Here is a 24,938-nt window from a genome sequence, read left to right as displayed (position 1 = left end):
ATGAAAACAGTTGATATCAGAAAAAATGATGAAGCATATAAAATTCCCACATTTATAGATTTACAACGGAAATGTTATAACCAAATTAATGTTGCCTGCGTCGCTAATAATTTACTTGAAGGCGGATCAAAAATACTTACAGAGTCCCCCCCCAAAAAAAGTATGCTCTGTTGAAATATGACATTTTGTTGAAAAGCTGTGTTGTCACTGTAGTAACATCTTTGGCAATTCAAGTAAATTGCACAATAGCATGACTCCTGATCGGCCAAATAACATATCAAAAAACAAAAACTAAAGGAAAGTCATATTTATTTGAGTAGACATAAAGGTAGACATAAATAAAGTGAGACATTGAGGTAGAAACAAACTAACGTAAGAACGTTAAAGAATATCTCACTCATATGAAAGGATGACTAAATCAATTGTTGTCTCTTATGAGATAACAACTTCTTGAAATGTGTTCATGTCGTCTATTTGTCGTTCATGTAGTTCATGTCGTATTTTTAAATTGTCATTCATGTGGTCTTTTTAAAATGTTGTTCATGTTGTCTTATCAAAACGCCGTTCATTTCGTCTTTTTTAGATGTTGTTCACATCGTCTTTTTGAGATGTCGTTCATGTCGTCTTTTCAATAGCTATGTCGTTCATGTCCTCTTTTTTAAATGTTGATTGTGTCGTATTTTCGTTCATATCGTGTTTCCGAAATGTCGTTCATCATTCATGTCGTCTTTTTGATATGTCGTTTGTGTCGTATTTTTTAAGTGTCGTTCATGTCATGTTTTTGATTGTCATTTATTTCTTCTTTTTGAAATCATGTAAAGTACAAACATTTTTATAAGTATCACGGGAATAGTTGTGTGAGCCCCTAACTATTCACTTCAGACTTTTTAATGAATGTTTTGATAATTACAATAACAAAGGAACAGAAGCGGAAATACTAGTACATTCTAGAGGATACCGAAACAAAATACTGATCTGTTCAAACAGGCGCTTCGAAAATCGTACAGAACTAATTCAAAAGCGCACAGTAGATAATCGAATATGGCTGAGTTTGCAAAATTCAACATTTCCCCCCGTATTTTGGACACAAAATATTTCGATCATTTCGGCAATAATCTATTAATACACAAGCATATTTCAACAACTAAAGTACCAATATCAAGAAACAGAGCCAGTTTCATAAATAGGAATCAGAATTAGGAGCCTCTCTTGTCAATCTTATAAAAGGCTTTAAAAAGATAAATACATAATATCTCATTATGAAGGCTGCAACTAAAACCTTTCAATGACGATAAACAATTCCTTCTGCTATATATAGGCCCGTGCAATTCCTCATATAATATAGCATAAACCACATACCCTATAATCTGATGGTTTTCTTGGATAGCAACCAACCTCCAGGGAACTATATTAAATAATGTGGCTAGCCCACGATAACTGCATGGTGCCAAAAATAGTATTGATAAAACATTCCTTTGTATTTAACCACCAACATCGCGGCCGTGTTGCAAACATGCACACCAAAAATATTTCATTGCTCTGTTTGATTGCCCCATTTCTTCCAAAAGGAAATTCTTTCTACATTGCTCAGCTGCAGACATAAGAACAAATAAACTTCAACGCATTAACTTGACAATAGGATTTTGTGATGCCCATCAAGTATTTTCTTTTAAATTATATACCTTAAAAACATCAATATATTTTAACATGAGTCGGGAAATTTGCATATGATACAATGTCCACTGTGATTCTATATAAGGTTGTGTATTTTGTGTGTCATCGCATAAATTGCAACTAAGGGGCAGATTACATGAGCCGAGTAGCCGGGATTCAGTCAAGCTATGAATGATTTTGGCAAGTGGAAACGATTAAATACTCATCATCAGACAAATCTTCTCTGGCAATTTCACAACATTTTGGTTTGAAAACTACACAAAACATTTAAAATTATAACAAGAAATTTGGCCTAATTTGAGAATTACAGCAGAAATGACTCGTGGTACTTAATAAACAGTTGTAATTTTTAAGCTTGAAGTTTTGACTCCTTTCAATACCTCTAAATCATTTCACGCCTCACTGAAACTCGGTTAGCCGGAATCATGTAAACAGCCCCTAATTTATCAGAAAAGTGCATGTTGCACACCAACGTCGGAGAGGTGACAACATTAACACTGATAAAATATTCTTTTGTATCAGTTCACCATCAAACATTGCTGAATTGAAAATCAAGAATAAGTCCAAAGACAACAGACAACCAACATCTCTTTCTGTCCTCTTTGAACTCACTATAAACAATGTACTTGTCATTGCTATCTTGGATTACATTCATAGAAAGATAATGTTTATGCAATGCGCCAAAGCCCAAACAAACTGTTTATAGTTTTTAATTCAAGTATATTTAAAGATAAATCTAAATTCAAAAACAATTCCTTCGCATTAAAACTTGGCCGAGGTATCAATAAATGGTAAAACCAACCAGATTTAAACTCCAAAATTGTCAAAATCAATTTCTACAAATCTGCCCCATTAGTAAACAAAAGTCCATAGCTTAACTTAAGCTTTTTACAATAAACAAACCTAGTAACTTCAAATTATTTTCGATTCTATAGAAGCACACTGTACATCATCGTTTATTTGAAATTTTCTTCAATTGGACGAAGTGCCATAATTAACATTTTCTGGTTCTATAAAGAACTCACAGTCCTTTAGATCGAGCAGTTGCAGTGCTTTGTCCAATTTCAAGCATAAATAGTATTCCTTGGAATCTTCACAGTTACCATCATTGATTTTGCACACGGCATATGCAAATGGCCACCAAACATCTTTACGATCTTTGAAATAAATTAGAGTTCCCGAGTCATTTTTCTTCAAAAATGAAGAACTACTTTCTACCTTGACGGCATTTTTGAAAATTGTTGTTGAATTTGCGTCCATGTACGAAAAATTTCGTTCAATGATAAAACCAGTGACGTGATTACTGGTACGAACTTCCACAACACCTTTATTGCTGTTTGCTGTTTCGTAAAGTTCTTCATTTACGTCCTTGAAATTAAAAGCAAGCTTCTCCATACTGTCACTACCGAGATGCTGAAAATCTTCTTTCTTTCCAACTGGAATATACATCATATCTGATTCACTGTTAAATTTACTGAGCGTGTTGCAGGGAACAGTACCTAGTTGTATTTTCTTGTCAAATTTCGGTGACTGGTAGAAATACCTGTTACTATCTTTTGCATTTCGGGCATCTATTGTATCAGCTATTTTCGAAAACTCATTTCGTAGATCTTGGGTGTCACATGCAACATGGGCGCATGTCAATGCATAATAATTTCCACCTTTGCGACAGAACATTGTCAATGCACCGCGACACCTATCGTCTCTACGAATTTCTGTGGGTATATTGGCGTAAACAGGACCTAAAAATGAAAAATTTTGTGTTTAATATTGGTTACCTCGAAATTACTTTGAAATCCTTATATGTTATATTCGTATATGTTTGTCGTACTGTATTAGTTTCCTTTGAAATCTATTGTTTTTATACTGCAGTGTTTCTCCCTAATTAACAATCTTCTGCCGCACTGTGAACTGCAGATGCACGATAGGCCTCATAGGTACGGTAAAATGTTGTACAGGATCAGAGTAAGTAACGACTCAGAATATTATATTATTCCATGCAGATGAAGTATGACAAGTACATATATATATATAAGTTTGAAATTTGTAATCCAGGCATTGAATACATAAAAGATAAAAGTTTCTCCGGATTTTGAATGATTTTTATTGAGCTTTCGACTCGTTGCTTCGAGCCTTCATCAGAATGAGGATATTTATTTACACGTGCTTTTAGCTTGGAGACGTTTAGAGCGTCTAATTGGATTAGTGGGTGGATTAATGTGATTGGATGGAGTGAAATGCGTATACGGCGGCCGTTTGATTGTGCAATTTGTTGAGCGTGAGTTGTTTTTAATGGTGGTCGATAGTTGATGCTGTTCGTTAGGATTCGTTGTTGTTTGCATTTGTGTAGGAAGTGAAGCTGCTCCAATGTTGATGTTCATCTGATGAAGGCTCGAAGCAACGAGTCGAAAGCTCAATAAAAATCATTCGAAATCCGGAGAAACTTTTCTCTTTTATGTATTCAATGCTTGGATTACAAATTTTCAAACTTATAAAATCGACATATGGGATAGATATTCTCAGAAGAACAAGAAAATGGGAATTATTCGCACGTAAATAGTCATCAACATTGGAGCAGCTTCACTTCCTACATGAAAAACCTCTTAAGTTTGCGACAACTCAAAATGGCTTTTACCTTGTTGCAATTTTTCTGCAAGATCTCGACGACCAATACTGCATAAAGCTTTAGCCAATTTACTTGAAATGGCATCTCTTCCATTTTCCTTTTGCCATTTTGAAAGCATTTCACATGCTTTCTCATTCACATTATTATAATCAGCATTTATCCCTTCCAATTCTGATTGATTTATTCCCAACTTTATACCCAGCGCTTTCCAATCATCTACTAGCTCTTTGGCAATGTCTATTACTAAAGAATTCATCCATAATTCAGACAGGTTTTATTCAAAAAATCATCGAAATCAAGATAATTACACCCTATGTCAATCTATTAAAGTAAATGTGCCAGGCAAAAAGCAAACAGGGGCGGATCTAGGATTTTTCAAACATCAGTCATAAAACGTCGGAGGCGCTCCGCACCTGGGGGGGGGTCTGAGGCATTCTCCCCTGAGAAATTCTGAATTTCAGAGCCTTGAAAATGCCATTTTCAGCGTTTTAGAGCAATAAAAAATGTATTTTGTGGGCATCGTTTTTGCGTAAAAACAACACCTTTTGCCAAATATTTAGGCTCATTATCATACCAAATACATGGCTCATTAGCATGTCTAGGAACGTAAAATTTATTTTACAATAACGCTATTTGGTACTACAAGTGACAGTTTATAGATATAGAAAAGCTCAAACTTCAAACCATGCAAGTTTATTGTAACCCTTTACCCATCTCCACATCAGTGCCAGCCAATTCACCTTTTGAGAAAAAACTCAAAATTTTTTTCTGCCAAAGATTAAGCAAAAATTATCAGAGTGAAAATGAGCACTTAAGGACAGCTTAATGCCATAAATGTTTATTAGGCATTTCACTAGACTATTATCTTTTGCAAAGTGTGCTATATAGTAATCACTAGTAGCATTGTATTTGCAAATACAAACAGATTGTAACCAACATGTCTTTAATTGTATAATTACATGAATGTTAAAATTGGTTCATGTGTCATGTTTACTCGTTATGATAAATATCTTTTCAAATGATCAAAGCTCGTTTAAATGTAAATCTGAAATAAGTTAGTTTAGAAATTATAATGATCATCAGGAAAATTACCTAGTGATCATGAAAATACTTTGCTGTTTTGCCAAATTTCAAGGTTTATCTGCATACATAGGAACACATTTTTACTTTATAGAAAATGCTTTTCATACATCAATAGCCCTTTGGAATTTATGGCAAACAATCTGGTATGAGCCGTAGATTAACACACCTTCACATCTCTACATGAGGTGTTCAGTTAGAAAAGGGGACAATATGTGACATGGGACAACATTTCATGTATGTGAAATACTCAGGTTTAATACCATTCCAGTGAAATTGTCAAAATAAAAAGCTTCATGGATCAGAAAAGACTCAAAATCACAGGTTATAGTAAACAGCTTCTCATGTAATCAATGTTAGTTTTCTCAAATCTTAAACAATATGTAGTATAACTGTCCAATGATTGAATGATCAATGATCATAAACTGAAAAACCCCAAACATTTGTTTATGATAAAGTAAATAATAGTATGGCGCCTTATGGCTACAGATTTTTTGTCCATTGAAATATATTTGCAGGAATGTAGGATTTCGCTGCTATATAACGGCCACGATTCCCCAAGCACTAAAGAAATCATAGCTAAAAGTCCTTTGGCAACAACAATTTTAGAAGCATCAATCTGCTTACCATACGCCATGTTGACATAAATCGCATCACACACTCGCATAAATTGACTTTGATATATTACACTCATGCATACACTTCACTTGTCCTTTAATTATGATTTTGGATGTAAATTTCTGCCGATAAAACTCAAAACAATGTTGGCTTTCTTTTGAACATCAATGACTGAAATGTCGCTCGCGAGATCGTCTTTGCCAAGCATTTACAATTTATCCATAAATTTTTCACCCTCTTGAAAAATTCACAGTTTGCTTTTAGACAAAAGCTGCTATTTTCGTGGTCAAATACAACGGCTAACCAAGCTTGCCAAGCATGACTCTGACACTCATACTTTAAGTAATGATTTGTAATACACAGCGCATCTACGGGTTGTATAATATTGACGATACAATTAAATAATGATGTATTACCTTTAAGTGGCTGTCGGCAATTATTTTCCGTTCTTCCACGATTGTCTACAACAAGATAAAAGCAAGATGAGTTTTATATTCCCATGGAGAATAATTTCACAAGCGCTGAAATTTTTTTATGATTTATCATTTCTATACAGCTACACACATTCTAAAATCCAAATTCACTCAATGACCTCCTTGGGAATCATTGAGCTCTCAATATTTTCTTTCCCGTAATTTTTAATTTAAAGTTGTTTTTCAGAAGTTATATTGACAAAGAACATATGTTCTATAGCTACTCTACAAATGCACTCAAGATCAATAACTACCAACAACTCTTCAGTAATATAGTGAAAGGTCCAATCAAAAACTCCTTAATAAACAAATTTTTACTCTCATGTAAGATCGTAGGTGAAAGCAAATGTGCAACAACAGCAAAAGAACCAAAGCGAAACCCGATTGCTTAGCCAGAAACAATAACAATTAAAATAACAAAGCCACTGTACAGACATGAGTCTTGATACTTCAATTTAAGTATTCGCATTGCACATAAAACAACGCAAACTCAAATAATATTTTCCAAACTCTAAGACGAAAGGAAGTGCAGTCAGCCTCAACATTTCCCATGTGACAGAATCAAAATTGGCGCAACCATACATTGTTTGGCGTGGTTGGGGCATAACTCCGAACGCTGTCGAAGGAGGTCAGAGCATATGCTTCCCCTGTGAAATTTTTAAAGGTAGGGTCCCTCAATAGTGATTTTCATTATTTATGGTGAATGATTTTGCATAAATTCTGAATCTTGAAATAAGACTGGATCAAGCAACTCTATATTTATGGTAAACAAATTTAGAAGCCGCCACCGCTATTACTAAGGGACAAACACATGAAAAGATTTTTTGACAAAACTATGGAAAACATAGCAACACATAGCCAAATCATGCTTTCAAATAATGCAGAAAGTGAAAAACGACCTTTGTGGCGATATTAAAGAGAGTCGGGAAGAATAATCGGCCTATAACAACACTCTCCATACAAGTTTCATTACAAATCACTCGTAAAAAAAGGCTTGTTATTTTTAAGGAGTGATCAGTTTGCGATCGTAAATGAAAATATTTAATCATTTAATACTTCTGAATTATGATTTCAACAATTCTAGATATTCCATGCAGTTTTGGGCTATTTTCCTCTGTTTTTCGATTCTACAGTAAAGTTACCGATAACAAAAATCGCTGCATTTTCATCATATTTCATCCCATTTCATCATATTTTTAGCTTTTCTATAAAATGATTTATCTCTTAATTTTGCTCATGTAGTTACATGTGGAAAATTCTTGACTATTCTCGTAAAAATCCACAATATATTTGCTCCTTATTTTCGAAAGTTTGTCGCTTAGTAATGGCAGCGCTCCTTATTTTTTGTCTTTAACATTTGTACTAAATGCTCGATCCAGTTTTATTTCGAGATCAGTGATTCTGAAAGGTATTTGCTACAGGAAAAGCAGATTTTTAATTTTGCGACTTCAAAAGTAATTAAAGCATCACTGAAACAAATTTAGTATCGCAAAGAAAATGCTTTTATTAGAGCCGTGATGACGACTACAACACTTGGTGTTGTCACGCCAAATTCATTCTTCTTGGTGTCATATCAACAAAATGTTCAATTGGGTTTTCGACTGATTAAAACTTAAAACTTTGTAGTCTTTGTTTTGCTCATAAGCGAATGTAATACTTTATTTAATGATAATATTTTCATTTACTCAAGGAAGCACATATTAACCAATGTAGACATTATTTTCTACTTTTAGATTTAAAGAATCTAAAAGATTTTGTAAACTTTTGGAATTAGTAGTAACAAAGTTATTTAACAAAATACTTATTGCTCAACCCCTTTCTAATTTCCACCCTAGTTTTGCTTTGCCCCTCTTCTCTTGTCTACGGCACTGCAAAACAAATGGAAATGACCTTTTACCATGCAAAGAGTAGCAGTGCTCTAAAGTACATAAGTTAACCTTCGTACGAAAAAAAAACAAAACAAATTAACTAAACACAAAAATTCAATCACAATCCGTTACTAGAACTTACATAAAGAACATCAACTTAGACAGGAACACAAAATTTTCTAATTCTATTCAGCCTATCTATACAAGTATAAAACATTTTCCATTAGAAAAATATTCGACAGAAAAGACTTTTCAATATTCTAGATGTTTTCTACCAGCCCTTTATATGATAACGAATAAAGAAAGCAATATACCTTCTAAATATTTTGCAACATCTCGACGGCCAATTTTAATTAAAACATTCAACAATATTTTTACTGTTGCATTTCTTCCATTGCTTCTCTTCCAGAATAGAAGCATTTGAAATGCCCTTTCTACAATTCTATTTTGTTCCATTTTTACACTGCTCAATCTTTCTTCAGGTACATGTAACATTCTACCAAACTCTTCCCATAGAGAACTCATCTTTTCGGCAATTTCGTAGAGAAGACAATTCTTTGGAACATCACTCCTTTCTGGAGCATCTTCGCCTTCTAAACATGTTTTAAGCAGAGCTCATAAGGACATTAACTATTATATCATCACTTAATAAATTAATTAATTTCAATAGATTTCAGCAGTTTATCTTTTTCAACAATTAAATAAATTAATTAATTTATTTATTATAATAGCATCACTTAGTGAATTAATTAATTAAATAAAGCACTTAAAACAAGTCATTGTCAAAGTGATCATTTGATGATATAAACAACATAAGCAGTCAAAAAGCACTGCTCGAGCTTTGTCTAGAACTATCCTCACCAAAGCTTGATCAACTCACTACACTATACATGTCAACCGTTGCAAAGCTGTTCCCAGCTAGCACATAGCGTTATCGCGACGTTATATTTTGATCATATTGTGGTCGAACCTAACCTAAATACTACGATTATTCAACGTCGTGTCTTGGTTGTGGTTTGGTTTGGTCGAAGACGACCAAAACACGACGTTCAAAGGTCAACGCGTCCAAGTTTAAGCGTTGTATCAACGTTATAAAAGTCTATTCAGAAAACGTTATGAGAAGGGATTTTCACAACGCTCAGATAACGTTTTAAAAGAACTACAAACCAACATTAAATCACATCGTGACTCCAAACGTTGAAAACATGTATGAATAATATAAAACCCTTTAACTGTCATAAAAAATCGGATCAATAGCATAATGCACTAAAATCTCTTCAAATGTAGTGATGCTTATCGAAAAAATTTTATGCGATATATTTGCCTTAAATAAACATATTAGCAAAAAAAACGGAGTTTTTCACACGCGTTCCCTATAGATTTCAACATTGATGGACAAGGTTTTTGTCGATTGCTCTCGATTTTGACTTGATAGTTTAATAATGTTTCTTTTTTACAAAATATTAAATAACCATGTTCACATATTAAATAACTATGTTTCACAAAATATAAAATAACAATGACAATAAAAATAGGTACGCAACGCGTACACGTGGGTAGCCTATGAAGTAAATAGGCTAAATGATTTAGGTAAATGAACATAATTGAAATAAAATTGTATATTCAATATCATTGACACCAAACTCGTTCTATATTTAAATATTGATTTTAGTTATATGACTAAGTAAGTGTTTAAACATTTCGGCATTTTTCGAACGCTTTAGCTTAGATTGCACCTAAGCCTCATAAATGCACGTGCTCACAAGAATCGAACCAAGGAAAGTAACGTCATTTAGATTTCTTGCGACTTTTAAAGGGTTTCACTAAAAACCATTTTTTCTATGATTGTGTTTAAAAAACGTTTTCTAACGTGTCTTAGATGTCATTCAGAGAACGTTGTTCCCCGGAACGATGAATACTGTATTTGTTCGAACAAGTACAGCAGTGCTAATTTTTTCTCATAACGCATGCGGCGTTTATTGGAGAACAACGCTAGCTCAGGGGCGGCGCTTGTTCGCACAAATATCGTGTTGTTTATTGTTACTTTTCTCTAATCATGTTTTGAAAAGTCAAATTTTTCCAAAGATTTTGGCTTAATTACAAACAATGTTTGATTACGGTGGCCCATAGGGGACATGCTATTAACAAAGTTTATGGCTGCATTTAAACAATTATAGCCAAAAAAGTCTCTGCAACTTAATTTAAAAAAATGTTGTTGCAAATTAAAACAAAATACTCGATGCAAACTAAAATGAAAAGTTTTTGCAAATTAAATGTCAAAAACCCGTGCGCACGCATGATGGTAAAAAGTATTCGGCCACAGGCAGACAACGACGGCGTACTCGTACGAAAAACGTAAAAAAAATGGCGAGCGAGACTTCGAAAACATAAATTTACCATTCAGTGTTGTTCGTTGTGGAAGATAGCAATTTTTTTGTATTCATTACTAAGGGTTTTTTAAGAGAATGGCGTATTGTTCTGGTTATGGCATCCGCTGCTTAGAAGATGCAAAATACTGTCACAACTGCGGTAAACCTGTCAGCGGCAAACCACCAGATGCAGATAACCACGTGTTTGGGTCAATCCAGTAGTTTGGAGAGTTCAAGTGCGCAGAATGAATTAATCCAGTCATCATGAAAAAGATCTTCCTTTAGTTCAATTTAATGGTACGTACTATTGGTTGGACAGAGAGACTGCATTGTGCTGGATCGGTAATAGGGGAGAATGGAAACAGTTTGTGCGCCATAGAGTTAACGAGATTTTAAGATTAAGCAGGAAGGATAACTGGAAACATTGTCCGGGTATAGACAACCCTGCGGACTTAGGTTCAAGGGGAGTTAGGCATCACAATTAAAGGAAATTGAACTTTGGTGGAAGGGACTGATGTGGTGTTCAGGTATACAGTGTGATTGGCCAATGCCAAAAGAAGTAAAAACTACAGAGGAAAAGCTTGCGGAAGTCAAAAAGACAGTATTTGCTAACACACAGCTGGTTGATAAAGATTGTGTGATAAAATTTGGTAAATTTAGTAATCTAGAGAGACTAATAAAGGTCATGGCTATCGTTGGGCGATTTGTAGACATTTTTAAGGCAAGAGTTAAACACGGCACAAAGAGGACTGAAATATTGGAAGTGTCAGGGCTGATAATGGCAGAACGAGCGTTGATTAGAATTGCTCAGAAAGAGTTAATGGAACGTAGTGATTATGAGCAACTGGCTATACAATTAAACATAGTAGAGCGTGATGAGATAGTTAGATGTAAGGGAAGACCTGGCAATTCAGATTTAGAGCTAGAAGCTAGAGAACCAATTTTATTGCCTGAGGATCATCACTTAACCGAATTAATTATTAAAGATAGCCACAGGAAGGTTCATCATAGCGGCGTAAGAGCGACCTTAGTTCAGCTACGAGGCAAATATTGGCTACCACGAGGTACACAGATCGTGAAGAAGGTGATAGGAAATTACAAGACTTGTAGAAGACATGAAGGACAGGCTTATAGAACAACAGTACAAGCGGACTTACCAGATTTTAGAGTTCAGTATTCACCACTTTTTTCTAAAGTAGGAGTAGATTTTGCTGGTCCAATGTTTGCAAAAGAACGAGGACAGATGTTAAAAGTATACATCGCATTATTTTCTTGTGTTGCAAGAGCAATTTATCTTGATTTAGTTGACAGTTTAAGTGCACGTTGATTTTTGACTTGCGTGCGAAGATTTACTGCTGGAATGGGAGCATCATCGCTAATAGTTTCGAACATCGCAAAAACATTTGAAGCAACTGAGAAAGCGCTCAAGGGAATTTATGGAAGTAAGGTGGTAAAATCATATTTGGAAGGTAAGCGGTTGATATGGAAGTTTAATTTGGCGAGGACACCATGGTGTGGTGGATTTTTTGAAAGAATGGTAGCATTGGGGAAAGGTTTTCTGAGGAAGGTATTGAGTAACGCTTAATTGAACAAGGAAGAACTGTTAACAACATTAGTTGAGGCACAAGGTACGCTAAACTCTAGACCATTGACTTATGTATATGAAGATGGAGTGAATGTAGATGTACTGCCTCCTGCACATCTTATGTTTGGAAGAAGATTAACATCTATTCCAGACGAAGGAATTCTGCAAACTATTATTGACAAAGATGCAGGAGAGGTCAAGCGTAGGCTTAGGTGTTTAGCGAGATTAAGAAAGCATTTTTGGTCCAGGTGGAGGAAGGAATACTTAACAAGTTTAAGGGAGTGTCATAAGACTTTAAAGTAAAGGTAGTTTGTGTCCGAAAGTAGGTGATGTAGTTCTTGTGTTTGAGGAAAGTTTTAAAAGAGGATTTTGGAAAATAGCGAGAATCGAGAGATTGATCAAGGGAAAAGAAAATATAGTCAGAGGAGCGGAAGTCAAACACATGCAAGCAGTCATTGAGCGAGGAAGCCTTGAGGGACTCTTTATACGACGCATCATAAACAACTCTTACCTTAGTTGTTTTCGCTTCCCTGCAATAAACCGCATGATGTGGTAAATAATCTATTTTATCAGCTTTCTCTAGTTCTATCACTGGTTTTATAATACCCCTCCTCAATTGATCTTTGATTGTCTTATCACACTCTTCTAAAATTTCTGGTTCGCTTTTCAGCCGTACTAACTGACCCTTTAATCTTCTCAAGCTTATGCTGTAATTTGTATAATCTAAACTATGTCCTTCTTTCCAATGCAATTTGTCATTGTATCTGTTACCATTAAACATAATAGAATCCATTAAAGGACACATGCAACATAAAATTCGGATTGTTATTTTTGTACTTTACATAAAGGTATAGCTCCAACTAATAGTTCACCAAAGTTTGAGAAAAAAGGTCGTTGTGACGTAATAGTTGACATTAGCTAAACGCGGTCATTTGCGCGTCTCGTTCAAAATATATTGGTAACTTCTTTGCCTGCATTAACAAAACGACAATTTAGCATTGAAAATATGGTTTATTGCGCCGCAATTAGTTGTTAAAACGGTTCTTCTAAGAACCACGAAACGCAGCAAAAGGTTTCTTTTTTTTCGTTTCCCGAAATCAAGCGCATGCGAGATATTTGGATTGAAAAAATCCGACGCAAAAATTGGAAGCCAACAAAGAGCTCAAACTTGTGCTCGCAACATTGCGAGAGTTCGTGCTTCGTGCAAAATTTTGAAGCGATGCAATCAGTGGGACAGTAGGACAGCAGGACGGCTTCGCCTTAAGAAGGATGCTGTACCCACGATTTTTGAATACTCTTTTGAGCCCACAAGTGTAGGATCTAAAAGGAAGCAGCCAACAAATGTTAGAACTGCACTTGAGGAGAGACGAAGGCAAGAGGTGAATATTATAGTTATATATATTCGCTGAATTTGTACAATGTCTGGACGATCGGAGTTTGTCTCTTTTTATAAAGAGGCAAGAGACGATGATAGGAAAGCGCTTGGTGTTCTGCGTGAACATTACCAAGGCAAAAGAAAGCCAAGAATCATCGCTCTGTATACAGAATTGACCTCGTTAAAGAAAGGGGAAAACGAAACCATGACTGATTTTGTGATACGTGCTGAGACTGCAGCGACTGCTTTAAAATCTGCTAAGGAAGTTATAAGCGATGGGCTGCTGATTGCAATGGTTCTGAAAGGGCTTCCAAAAAATTATAAAACGTTTGCAACTGTGGTCATCCAAAGGGAAAAACAAATGACTTTCAGTGAATTTAAAACGACGTTGAGAGATTACGACGAGAACGAAAAATCGTGTGAAAAAGATGAAGCCGATCGAGTTATGTTTTCAAAACAGAATCAACGATTTGAGGGGAAATGTTTTACTTGCGGCAAGAAAGGTCATAAAAGTTCAGAGTGTTGGATGAAAAACGGAAAATGGTGTGCCAAGTGCAAAAGCAAGACTCACAATACAAATGAGTGCAAGGCAACGAAGAAGGATACAGTAAAGAAAGTTAAAGAGAAAACAACAAAAGACGAACATTCATTTGCATTCACAACTCAAGAGTACAAAGACAGAAGAAGAAGAAGCCAAGGAGATGCGAACTTGTTAGTGGACAAGGGAGCAACGAGTCACATAATTAATAACAGTTCGAAATTTGAAAATTTTGATAAAAATTTTGATAGCAATACTCATTTTATAGAATTAGCTGATGGGAGTAGAGCTAATGTTGTACTAGGAAAGAGATTGAACTAGATACAACTGTATTACGGGGCGGGTGGCTGAATGGTTAATTGCGTGAGTTGCAAGCCAGACGGCGCGGGTTCAATCCCGGCTCGTGACACATCTGGCAATGTGTCTGTAAACCAAGCCCGGGTTGACCAAAGCCATGTGAGGGAAATTTGGTAGAGGAAACTATGTCCTCGGATGGACTGTATCTGCATCTGCAATGTTGCAGCCTTGTCACAAATGTGTCACGCTGATATCAGCGTTGTAGTTGCGTGAAAGGTACGAGTGATTGTAGTCTGGTCAGCTGCCTTCACTATAATTAAAGTAACCAGGATGTTCCACTTCGTGGAACCCTCATATGTCGAAATCGACGGAGTCCATTATTAGGAAAGAGAAATGCTAAGGTTAAGTTATTTGATGTTAAGGGTACCTTGCATGATACAATCCTGCATAACGCGCTCTATATTCCGACGTACAATCGAAATATCTTTTCAGTATCAGCAGAAATAGACAGAGGAGGCACTATACAATTAAGAAAACAAGTAAGTGAATACAAAACAGAGGAAGACAGCGTATTCAAACTTGAGAAGAAAGGTCGATTATATTACTTCAATAGTATTTCTTCGCCAAGCAACACAGCAACGACACTACACGATTGGCACAAAGTATTAGGTCATTGTAATTATGGAGACATTAGAAAACTAGAAAAGGTAGTCAAGGGCAAGAAGATTACTGACTACAGCGAAATAGAATGTGAAGTATGTACCCAAGGCAAAATGTGTCAAACCAGGAATAGGGAGCCAGATCTGAGAGCAAAATATCCATTGAAATTTGCTCATTGTGATTTAGCTGGGCCAATTGAGCCTACTGCTAAAGACGGCTTTAAATATGCTTTATCATTTGTTGACAATTTTACAGGAATAACAATGATTTATTTCTTGAGAAGGAAAAGTGATACACTTGAGGCTACGAAAAGGTTCTTAGCTGACGCTGCACCTTATGGCAAAGTTAAGAGACTACGAAGCGACAACGGAGGTGAGTTTGTTAATAAAGAATTCAAATTTTTGTTAAGAAATCACTGTATCAAACATGAGACAAGTGCACCTTATTCTCCGCATCAAAACGGCACAGTAGAAAGAGCATGGCAAACTTTATTTAATATGGCAAGATGTCTGTTATTAGAGGCAAAGCTACCCAAATATTTGTGGACTTATGCTGTGATGACTTCAGTCTACATTCGAAACAGGTTTTTCAACTCACGTTTACGAAAAACACCCTTCGAGGCTTTGGTTGGTAAGAAACTAAACTTAAGCAACATGCATGTATTTGGATCCACTTGTTATGCATATGTACAAAATGCCAAAAAGTTAGACAATCGCGGTCGAAGGGGAATCTTTGTTGGTTATAACAAGGAAAGTCCGGCATATTTGATTTATTATTCAGAATCAAATAAAGTAGAGAAAGCACGATGTGTTAAATTTCATGATAAATTTCAGGCGGAAAAAATAAATGATATTGACGATATGATTTCAGATAGAATACAAAAGGCAAATATTATGGATGAAACAGAAAAAAAGCCAAACAATTTAAAAGAACAAAAAGATATTTCAAAAACAAACAACCCTGAATTAAGTAGTGACACGCACGCACAAGGGCAGCATGAACAAGAACACCTAGTTAGATGTCCCACACGAGAACGAAACAAACCAAGTTATTTTGGACAAAACCAAACAAACGACAATTTAAGTCTTACAGTAGACTATTGTTATATGGTTGAGGACATGCCATTAACATACAAACAGGCTGTTGAAGCACATGATGGAGACAAATGGCAAGAGGCCATGAATATTGAAATGAAAGCCCTAGTAGAAAATGATACTTATGAGCTTGTACCAAAAGCAAACGATAGACCAATAGTGGGGGCGAAATGGGTTTACACAATTAAGACAGATCAAAACGAGGCGAAAACATATAAAGCCAGATTTGTAGCCAAAGGTTACTCTCAAGTGCAGGAAATTGATTATCAAGAAACATTCGCACCCACAGCACGCATGAGTTCAATTCGCTACAACGCACTGTGAACAAAGACATGATCATTCACCAAATGGATGTCGAAACCGCTTATTTGCTTATTTGAACGCACCTATTGATTGTGAAATTTTGATCGATCAACCAGAAGGATATGAAAAGTTAGGTGAAAATGGTGAAAAATTAGTCTGTAAATTGAAGAAATCACTTTACGGTCTTAAGCAAAGCGGCAGGTATTGGAACAATTTGTTGCATGAATTTTTAGTAAAAGAAAATTTTGTTCAATCACTTGCAGATCCATGTTTATATGTTCGTACTATCGATAGTGAACAATGCCTTATTGTCATAATTTGGGTGGATGACATTATTGTAGCTGCAAGCGACATTCAATCTTTAAACAGTATAAAAGATTCTTTGAGCAATCGATTCAAAATGAAAGATCTAGGCGAACTAAAATGGTTCTTAGGAACAAAATTTGAAAGAAGTGAAAATTGTTGTAAGATGAATCAAACACGGTATATTCAGAAAGTTTTTTCAAAATTTAAAATGCCCGATTGCAAACCAAAACCAACACCCTGTGTTTTAGGAATAGAAAAAGTTATGAGCGAAAAATCACCGGTACTATCAAATCCAAAATTGTATAGAGCAATCGTAGGAAGCTCAATATATGTGATGACTGGAACCAGACCAGTTTTATGTTATACTGTTACTAAACTATCTCAGAAAATTTCTGAACCCACACAAGCAGATTTATCCATTGCCAAATATGTTTTAAGATATTTAAAAGGGACACAAGAGGTTGGATTAGTCTTTCAAAAGTCAGATTCACAACTTAAACTTACAGGTTTCTGTGACTCAGATTGGGGAACGTCTATAAAAGATAGACGAAGTATTACAGGTTATAATTCTTAGCTTTCACAAGAAGGTCCTCTCATATCATGGAAGAGCCGAAAACAAACAACTGTAGCACTATCAACGTGTGAAGCAGAATATATTGCCCTAGCAAATGCAATTCAAGAAGCGAAGTTTTTAATGCAACTTTGTCTAGATATGAAGGTAAGTATAATGGAAGGTAAGTCTTTTCTTTTAATAGGTAACCAAGGAGCAATGAATCTAGCTAAAAACCCAGTTCATCATCAAAGATCAAAACATATCAACATTAGATACCATTTTATCAGATCAGAAATCCAGCAAGGAAGAGTTAGCTTAAAATATGTACATAGTGAAGACAACGTAGCAGATATTTTTACAAAACCAACAAGCAAAAACAAATTGTAAAAATTTAGGCAGACAATATTAGGAAACGTACGGTAGAAATTCTAAAGTGCGCATAAGTAAGGCCAAAGGTAAGTATCAGTTTAGGAAAAATAATAATAATAATAAAAAAAAAATGTAGGATGCTCAAAACATAAGAGCAAGTGGGGGTGTTAAGATATGCTCTCATATTCTTTCTGTAGATAGTAAATAATTAAGTCAAGTGCAACTAACTAAATGATTATTTTAAGAGATACTTATGTACTCTTAATAATCACAATAGAGTCCTTAAGTGTGACGTCACGTTACCATGGCGCTAAAAAAGGCAGTTCTAAACAAAATATCTTATGCGAGCGCTTTGGACCATTGAGTTCTATAAGACCTGGAGGGGAAACGTCAACCAAATTACTATAAATTATTAGCGCGCGGCCGCGTGGTCAAAAACATGGCGGATTTTGGTTGTCAAAGTCAGCGGAAAGACGCGGGCTCATAAAATAAAATTTTTTTCGCCCACCCGGATTTGACAACCACAATTGCGATTATATAAAATATCAATGCCAAGCACAAAAACTTTTAGAAATTTTATCTTTAAAACATGCTGCAAACTTGTTTGGTATACGGATGCTGAAGTAATGTCAGAAAAGGAAACATTTCATGACTACGGTAAGCAACGTAAGATTGTTTACTATTTAAAGTGTTCAGTGTTTTGTTTTAAGTCAATACTTGAAGTGTGATGGTATATATTTTGTGAATGTTTTTACTCCTAAGTTATAATTTAAGTTATGTTTATCCAGTCTTATTTTTTCTTTACTTAATCGCTTGCTAGACGAGGCAAAGCAACCAATTCTTATCGAGATATGCATATCTTAAAACTCCTTGTTTCAACTGAGTTTACCTTCAAGAAATGGAGGGTGTTTTCATGATATTTTTCTGAAAATATGAAGCAAATATTAAGATCAGAGCTGTATTGAAATCAAATGCAGTGCAGGATTAATTAATGAGCTCTTTGGTACATGTCGTACAATAAAAAATACCTGTATTAAACAGCTAGCCTGGATAATTTGACAGATTATGGACAATTTTGATGATGGTGTGTAAAGGTTTGCTTTATGCTAAAAGTTTTATAAATTCCATCTGGTGTTTCTGTAAATGAATTGTTTGTTATAGTAAACAGTTTAGTACATCAAAATCAAGATAAAAACTACTTTGTTCAATAATGGGCCAAATTTTGCTCCTACCTTAAAATATTTGCTCAAGAAAAGGTTATGATGACATGCATGAAACATTAAATATAGTACTGCATCATCTGACAAAATCCATACATTTTTCAATTCCAGGTGATTAAAAATTCACATAAGATGCATTGGTTGCAATGAAGTTGAATGTGGAACAAGCAAAAATTGATGCCAAAGAACTTTTTATGTCTTGAAGAATTACGATATCATTTAAAAGAATAAGAGTAGCAATCTAGTAAAAGAAGCGACATCTGTCTTCAACATGAGACTTTTCAAATTATGTATAATTTCTTTGTACAAAATACTATTTTAGATAAACTTGATTTTTAAGTCATTCACTGATATTTTTATCAAAAGACGAAAACAAAAATTCGAAGGCATAATGTAAAATTCAAAAGTTTGTCAAGTTGTTTGAACCTAGAAAAAATTAGTACAGGTAACTGCAATTTGTAAGGACACAAGAGAAAAGTAGTGCAAGAAGGTTAGCATTTTTGAGAATTAATAAGTTCTTCTTGACATACATTACACAAGGCCATAATATTATAAATAATGACTGTACAATAACAATTATACAACATGCTAAATATCTTCACCTACATTATAATTATTTAAACAGATTTGCCTTCATGCAGCAATAAGAAAAGTGTTATGTCAGAGAAACCAATGCACTTTAATTTATGAAATTGTATTTTCAATGGGAAATTAATGTAGTTCTGTTCAGTAGTAGATCCATGGTTGTCAATGACAATCCAGTTTCTAATATCTTGGCTCAAAACAGAACCAGCAACATGATTATAGAATTTCTGAATTTCAATCTTTTGCTCTCCTAGTTCAAGATATTTTCTTCATAAGTTCTCAGTAGATTTATAAGAATATCATAATACTTTATAAGACACCCAGAATCAATCCTACCCAAAAAAACTCAAAAAAATTACATACCTACTTATAATATATTTCCAGTCGACTTAAGTCGTAGGGGTAAGCTAACTTTTTCTAACTCCTTTTTGGACGTTTTAACTAAGATTTACCCATCTATTCAGGAAAGACAGTTGCACCAAGCTGTAAACAAACAGTCAAAAACACAAGTAATGCTAATGGATTATGCATTAAAGCTTAACAACACATTGACAGTGTAAAAAATGCCGTTTGATATTTATTTCTAATATAGCTAAAGCATTACTTGACAAAATATACGTTATTTTACAGTAGATTTACCTCATTTAAATGTGTGTGTCTATTTCACAAAAACCTGAAGCATTATTTGCAATATTTTATGCTTACGGTATCGTGGTTGTTTTCGCTGGTTGTCATTAATATAAGCAGGAATAGAGATCCGGATTCGGGAGGGAGCGAATGTTAAAAATTTTTCTCAAAGTGGAAGTTTTGACAACCAAAATCCGCCATTACCGCCATGTTTTTGACCACGGGGTCCAGGCCCCTTTTCCCCTCCAGGTCTTATAGAGCTCAATGCTTTGGACACGCTTCCTTTGTTTTGAATGTCTAAAGCTTTAATTTCCAGTGTAATCCACAAAAGACAATAAAAAAAACAGGAAAGGTTAAAGGGTCATCCAAGGGATCAACTTTCGTCGAAGAAGTGTAAAGGACGCGGGTCAAACGGGCAAAATGGTTTACTGTTTTGCTCCTACATGTGGCCATTCGTCGGATTGCAACACTTGCAAGTTCTTCGCTTTTCCAAGCGCTACAATGCTAAACGACGAGTACAAGAGATGGATTCGACTGATAAGGTATGAACTGATATTCAAAAAGAATTCCTTAATCGATGAAAATTTGATGAATTACGTGATTTTAAGTGAGATGTACTGACTCTATTCAGGTGAAGAGTTGACATCAGGAAATTAGGGAGAATCATCGAATACTGAATTATAGAAGCTTCAGCTAGTTGTCTTTTTAACGGTCGCTTTGTATTTTCCGTAGCCAAAACCTTAAATCTGAGTGTTTCATCGTGTTTTGGAAGGTAGAATCCATCAATTTTGAGGATCAAATTTTTATCACTTTAATGAAAGTACGACAGAACTACACACAGCTTCACCTAGCCCAATTGTTTCATTGTAGTGTGGCCACATTTTCTTACATTGTTATAACATTCACTCATGTTTTGCATGAAATTTTGTTTGACGACCTAATGACGTCGATTCCATCCCGGGAAAAAAACAAGATCTCTGCACCCTCCTCCTTCAGGCAATTTGAATCCTGTCGGATTGTTATAGACTGCACAGATATTGAGGTTGCTGCACCGGGATTGATGAGTCAGCAAAATGCAACCTATTCATCATACAGAGGAATGAATTCCTTTAAGTTAATAGTTGGTGTTGCACCAAATGGAGTCATTACTAATGTCAGTCGGCTGTATCCAGGTTCTATTTCAGACAAGGCCATTGTGCAACAGTCTGGACTCCTTAATCACTTGACAGCTGGAGATATGATTCTGGCAGACAAGGGTTTCCTTATCCAGGATGTTGTACCACATGGTGTCTGTGTCAATATCCCACCTTTTCTGAATAATGGAACTTTCACAGAGAGTGAGGTCAAGAAAACAAAAGCCATAGCTAAAGCACGGATTCATGTCGAAAGAGCCAATGCTAGGCTAAAAGACTTCAAAATTTTAGGCTTCATTCCTTCGTATTTGCACTGCTATACTAACATTTTGTTTCAGTTATGTGCAGCACTTGTAAATTTTCAATTTCCTCTCATCAAAGAGAGGTGCGAAGATATGGTTTTTGAGTAGTTTTATGCTTGAAGACTACATTGGACAGTTTTTTAATAATTATTGTTGTTCAAATAGAAATAAAATAATTTGTAGACTGAGGCTTACTTAGAAGAAAATACAGCTAGAGGGGGAGCATTCTAATATAACAGTAAAGGGATGATTTTACCTCCTAGGGATTACAATATTTATCATCTGGTACAGCCTGGGTGTACATAGGGTGTAAATTAGATCACTGCGAGAATTCTTTTATCATGTTTAGGAGAACAGAAGTTAAAAGAAGTTTTGACATATGTTTTACAATGGATGTCTTTTTGGGAATAAAAATAAAAGCAAGTACTGCCCACAGTTACCCTTAAGGAGTCTTTCTGAACATTTCCCATGAGCATCCCATCACTTTTAAATGGGAATTTCCCTTCCCCCCAGGAAAACAACGTTAAATAATGTACCATATATCCATGTCTTTTAAATACCATGTTATCCTTGTGTTTATTAATAAAAATGCAAATATATGTATAGCCTGTTCCCACAACTCCCTCATACCAAACTAGTAGTGGTAGGTCAATTTGAGGACTGAAAACCGACGAGTATCATTATTTTTTAAAACAAATCGTTCATTAAAAAGCCTTTTTTTATTTCACTACAAGATAAAATCACGCCCTCGTGTTCATTTGGGCAACAAAAACAGTGTAAAACTTAATCTTGACATTTGGCATTCACCGTCACTTTATAAACCTTTTGTTTTATGCTTGCGTGTACTTCTCCTCGTAAAACACTCTGCTGGTAAGTAAATGCTTCAATGTGATAATACTTAAGTGGTTTTCCCCCTTTTTTATAGATTTCTTTTCTTCCGAGAAGAAAGAAAAAAGCGAAGCGATGGATAATGTCTCCATTTTGCATCGAATGGGCGCTTGTTTGGAACTGACATTTTTAGCACCATGGAAACGTGACGTCACCACTTAAGAACTCTATATTTTTTATAGTTCCTTATAGCTTTCCGTTGATTATAAATTAACCATATTTAGTAAAGAAACAAATATATCCATACGTAATATCTTGTATAAATAGAAGTAGTTTAACCATTGTACGATAGATCGTAGACAACAGACATTGACGTTGAACATTAAATGTGATCATAACAGTTACCTGTAATATCTCTAATTGTTGGTGTAAGTCAATAAATACTAAGGAAGGTAGTGTTTTCATACTATAAATATTGCGAACAGGCAGTCTTTGGCATTTGGCACAGCAGTAATAAAGTATATTTGTAAACATTGAGTTCAATCGCATTTGTTGGAATATTTGTGGTCCTTCCTCACAAGTTGTGCAAAGTAAGTTGACCTGTTCTTTGTGCTTCTTTTAATTACTATCTTCTATGCGTCTATCACTCAGAGATCAGCATGTGACATAAACGGCTTAATCGCCGTTTAATACACGACCATAGAAAGTTGTTGTATAAAATTGTCTCATACAATCTCATACAAACGCATAAAATCCTCTTTTAATATTTTTAGACCACCAAACCTTTGAGAAGTAATGGTGAAAACGTTACATCGATCTGACTTCCGATCATCTAATGAGCTTTGATATGCGCCACCATAACGTTTGGGTTTTTGTCATTTGTCACAAATATTTTTTATCATTTTATATTACCAATATTTAATTATTATCATTTTTTATGTTAATATTCAAATGAAAAATCTATCATTAATTTTCTTAGTTTGTGAATTGTGTGTATTTGCTGCGCAAAGCAAAATTATTTGTGCTTGTAATATGATAAGATTTATAGCTGAAGAATGCAAGTGAACAAAGTCACGATTTGTTAGATCTAAAACGTCGTAATAACGTTTGTACAAAACGTCGCCGAAACGTTCGTAATGAACGTCGCCATAACGTTTCTGAGAAAAGTTCAATGGTTTATATGCTATGCAGCATTGTAAAAAAATCTTCTTAATATGAAATTACTCTGGAGAATGTCATAAATTGTCTCAAATATCTTTCGGTGTAAATACAAACCCCAAAACAAAGCAATTACGGGTTTTGACCAACGTCGTTAAGACGTCGTGAGAACGTCTTTCCCCGACGTTTCCCCAACGTTGCTCACAATGTTGTGTGCAAACACAGTAAACATCTTTTACTTCTTAAATGATTATATAAGTATTTCACAGTGATAGCTTGTACAAGTTTCATTGAGACAGTACCCACACCAAGTAATGTAATGTAAGAATCATCGTTATCAACATAACGTTCTACGATTGTCGATGTTCAAGAACACTTATTACGTATCGAATTTATTACACAAAACACCTGCGTGCTTATATGCATTCAACTTAACGTAGTTGCTCAAGATATTTGCTCAGAGAAGCAAAAAGTTTCATTGAACACTGTAAAATAACGTTTAGAATCATTATTGCTATTTCGCAACGTTGCACTTGCGACGGGGGTGCTATAATATGCATCTCTTTAGCTCTTCATAACAGTTCATGAAAAAAGTCAATTTCGTGCTTTGTGGCTCGTTCGATTTACCATTAGCTAAAGCTACATAAAAAGCAAAAAATTGTATACTCACGTGCACTTGCTAGTGTTATATCCATCACCAATAACGTACTTTTTCAAAAACAAGCCGGTAATTCTCGCTTGTAGAGATAAAGTCATTTCAAAAAGAATGCTAGTAATGAAAACAATGTTATGCTGCATGATCACAAACAAATCAACCACAGGGACCCGATAGACAAAATGTGCTTATTGCTATTATTTTGATGTCTTCTCCGATTGAAACGTGCGCATAAACTTTGGAGGGGAAAAGTTGCAGTAGAAAATTGGCTATTAGTGTATCTACGAAATTCGAAGATAGCATAAATTATAAACAGAAATACACCAATGCTCAGAAATACACCGTTGTGCTTAATAACTTTAAATTACAGCTCTTCGTCTTTGAATCGGCATCAAAATTTGTTTGGTAAAATGCTTTCCCTTAACAGTTTCTAGAAATTTAGTTACAAATATTAATACTTTTAGATATACCCTCTCATGTACCCTGACTTTATAAGCATACTTTTGCATTGTGGAATAGTCAAGATTTTACATGATCAAACAAAGAGGCTTACAAATTACGTATTCTGTATGTTCAATTTTAGCCTATCGAAAAAACTGATTTTCATACCTTTCAAATGGTATCGGCTTGTAAATTCAATCA

The 24,938-nt window shown here is 34.9% G+C and overlaps 2 protein-coding genes and 1 long non-coding RNA gene across 3 annotated transcripts; 2 read left to right on the top strand and 1 right to left on the bottom strand.

The window, feature by feature from the left end:
- Positions 1-2,373: 2,373 nt before the first annotated feature.
- LOC124438946 lies at positions 2,374-24,410 on the bottom strand. Its single transcript, XM_046989140.1, has 5 exons — positions 24,312-24,410; positions 8,654-8,932; positions 6,415-6,459; positions 4,310-4,543; positions 2,374-3,416 (listed from the first exon to the last, which is right to left on the bottom strand). Exons 1-5 carry the CDS (start codon positions 24,334-24,336, stop codon positions 2,647-2,649), a joined length of 1,353 nt encoding a protein of 450 aa, XP_046845096.1. The 5' UTR covers positions 24,337-24,410; the 3' UTR covers positions 2,374-2,646.
- LOC124438949 lies at positions 20,544-23,721 on the top strand. The gene is made up of 3 exons (XR_006946224.1): positions 20,544-20,762; positions 22,581-23,073; positions 23,257-23,721. It is a non-coding gene; the product is annotated as an uncharacterized LOC124438949 (long non-coding RNA).
- Positions 20,815-21,837, top strand: LOC124438947. The gene has a single exon (XM_046989141.1). The coding sequence runs from the start codon at positions 21,035-21,037 to the stop codon at positions 21,761-21,763; it is 729 nt and encodes a 242-aa protein (XP_046845097.1). The 5' UTR covers positions 20,815-21,034; the 3' UTR covers positions 21,764-21,837.
- Positions 24,411-24,938: the final 528 nt, after the last annotated feature.

Source organism: Xenia sp. Carnegie-2017, unplaced genomic scaffold (genome assembly GCF_021976095.1).
Source record: "Xenia sp. Carnegie-2017 unplaced genomic scaffold, XeniaSp_v1 HiC_scaffold_19, whole genome shotgun sequence".
In the NCBI taxonomy this organism is placed as follows: Eukaryota; Metazoa; Cnidaria; class Anthozoa; order Malacalcyonacea; family Xeniidae; genus Xenia; species Xenia sp. Carnegie-2017.
Note: the sequence above shows the minus strand (reverse complement) of the source record. Positions and strands in the feature narration are given on the sequence as shown.

Excerpts from the sequence above, each read along its gene's own strand:
- LOC124438946 (XM_046989140.1), bottom strand. The coding sequence starts at position 24,336 with ATGGATATAACACTAGCAAGTGCAC. Across the intron at positions 4,544-6,414 it reads TTGCCGACAGCCACTTAAAG|TAATAGACATTGCCAAAGAG; the intron begins GTAATACATCAT and ends TGAATTCTTTAG. Across the intron at positions 3,417-4,309 it reads TGCAGAAAAATTGCAACAAG|GTCCTGTTTACGCCAATATA; the intron begins GTAAAAGCCATT and ends TTTCATTTTTAG.
- LOC124438947 (XM_046989141.1), top strand. The coding sequence starts at position 21,035 with ATGAAAGTACGACAGAACTACACACAGCTTCACCTAGCCCAATTGTTT.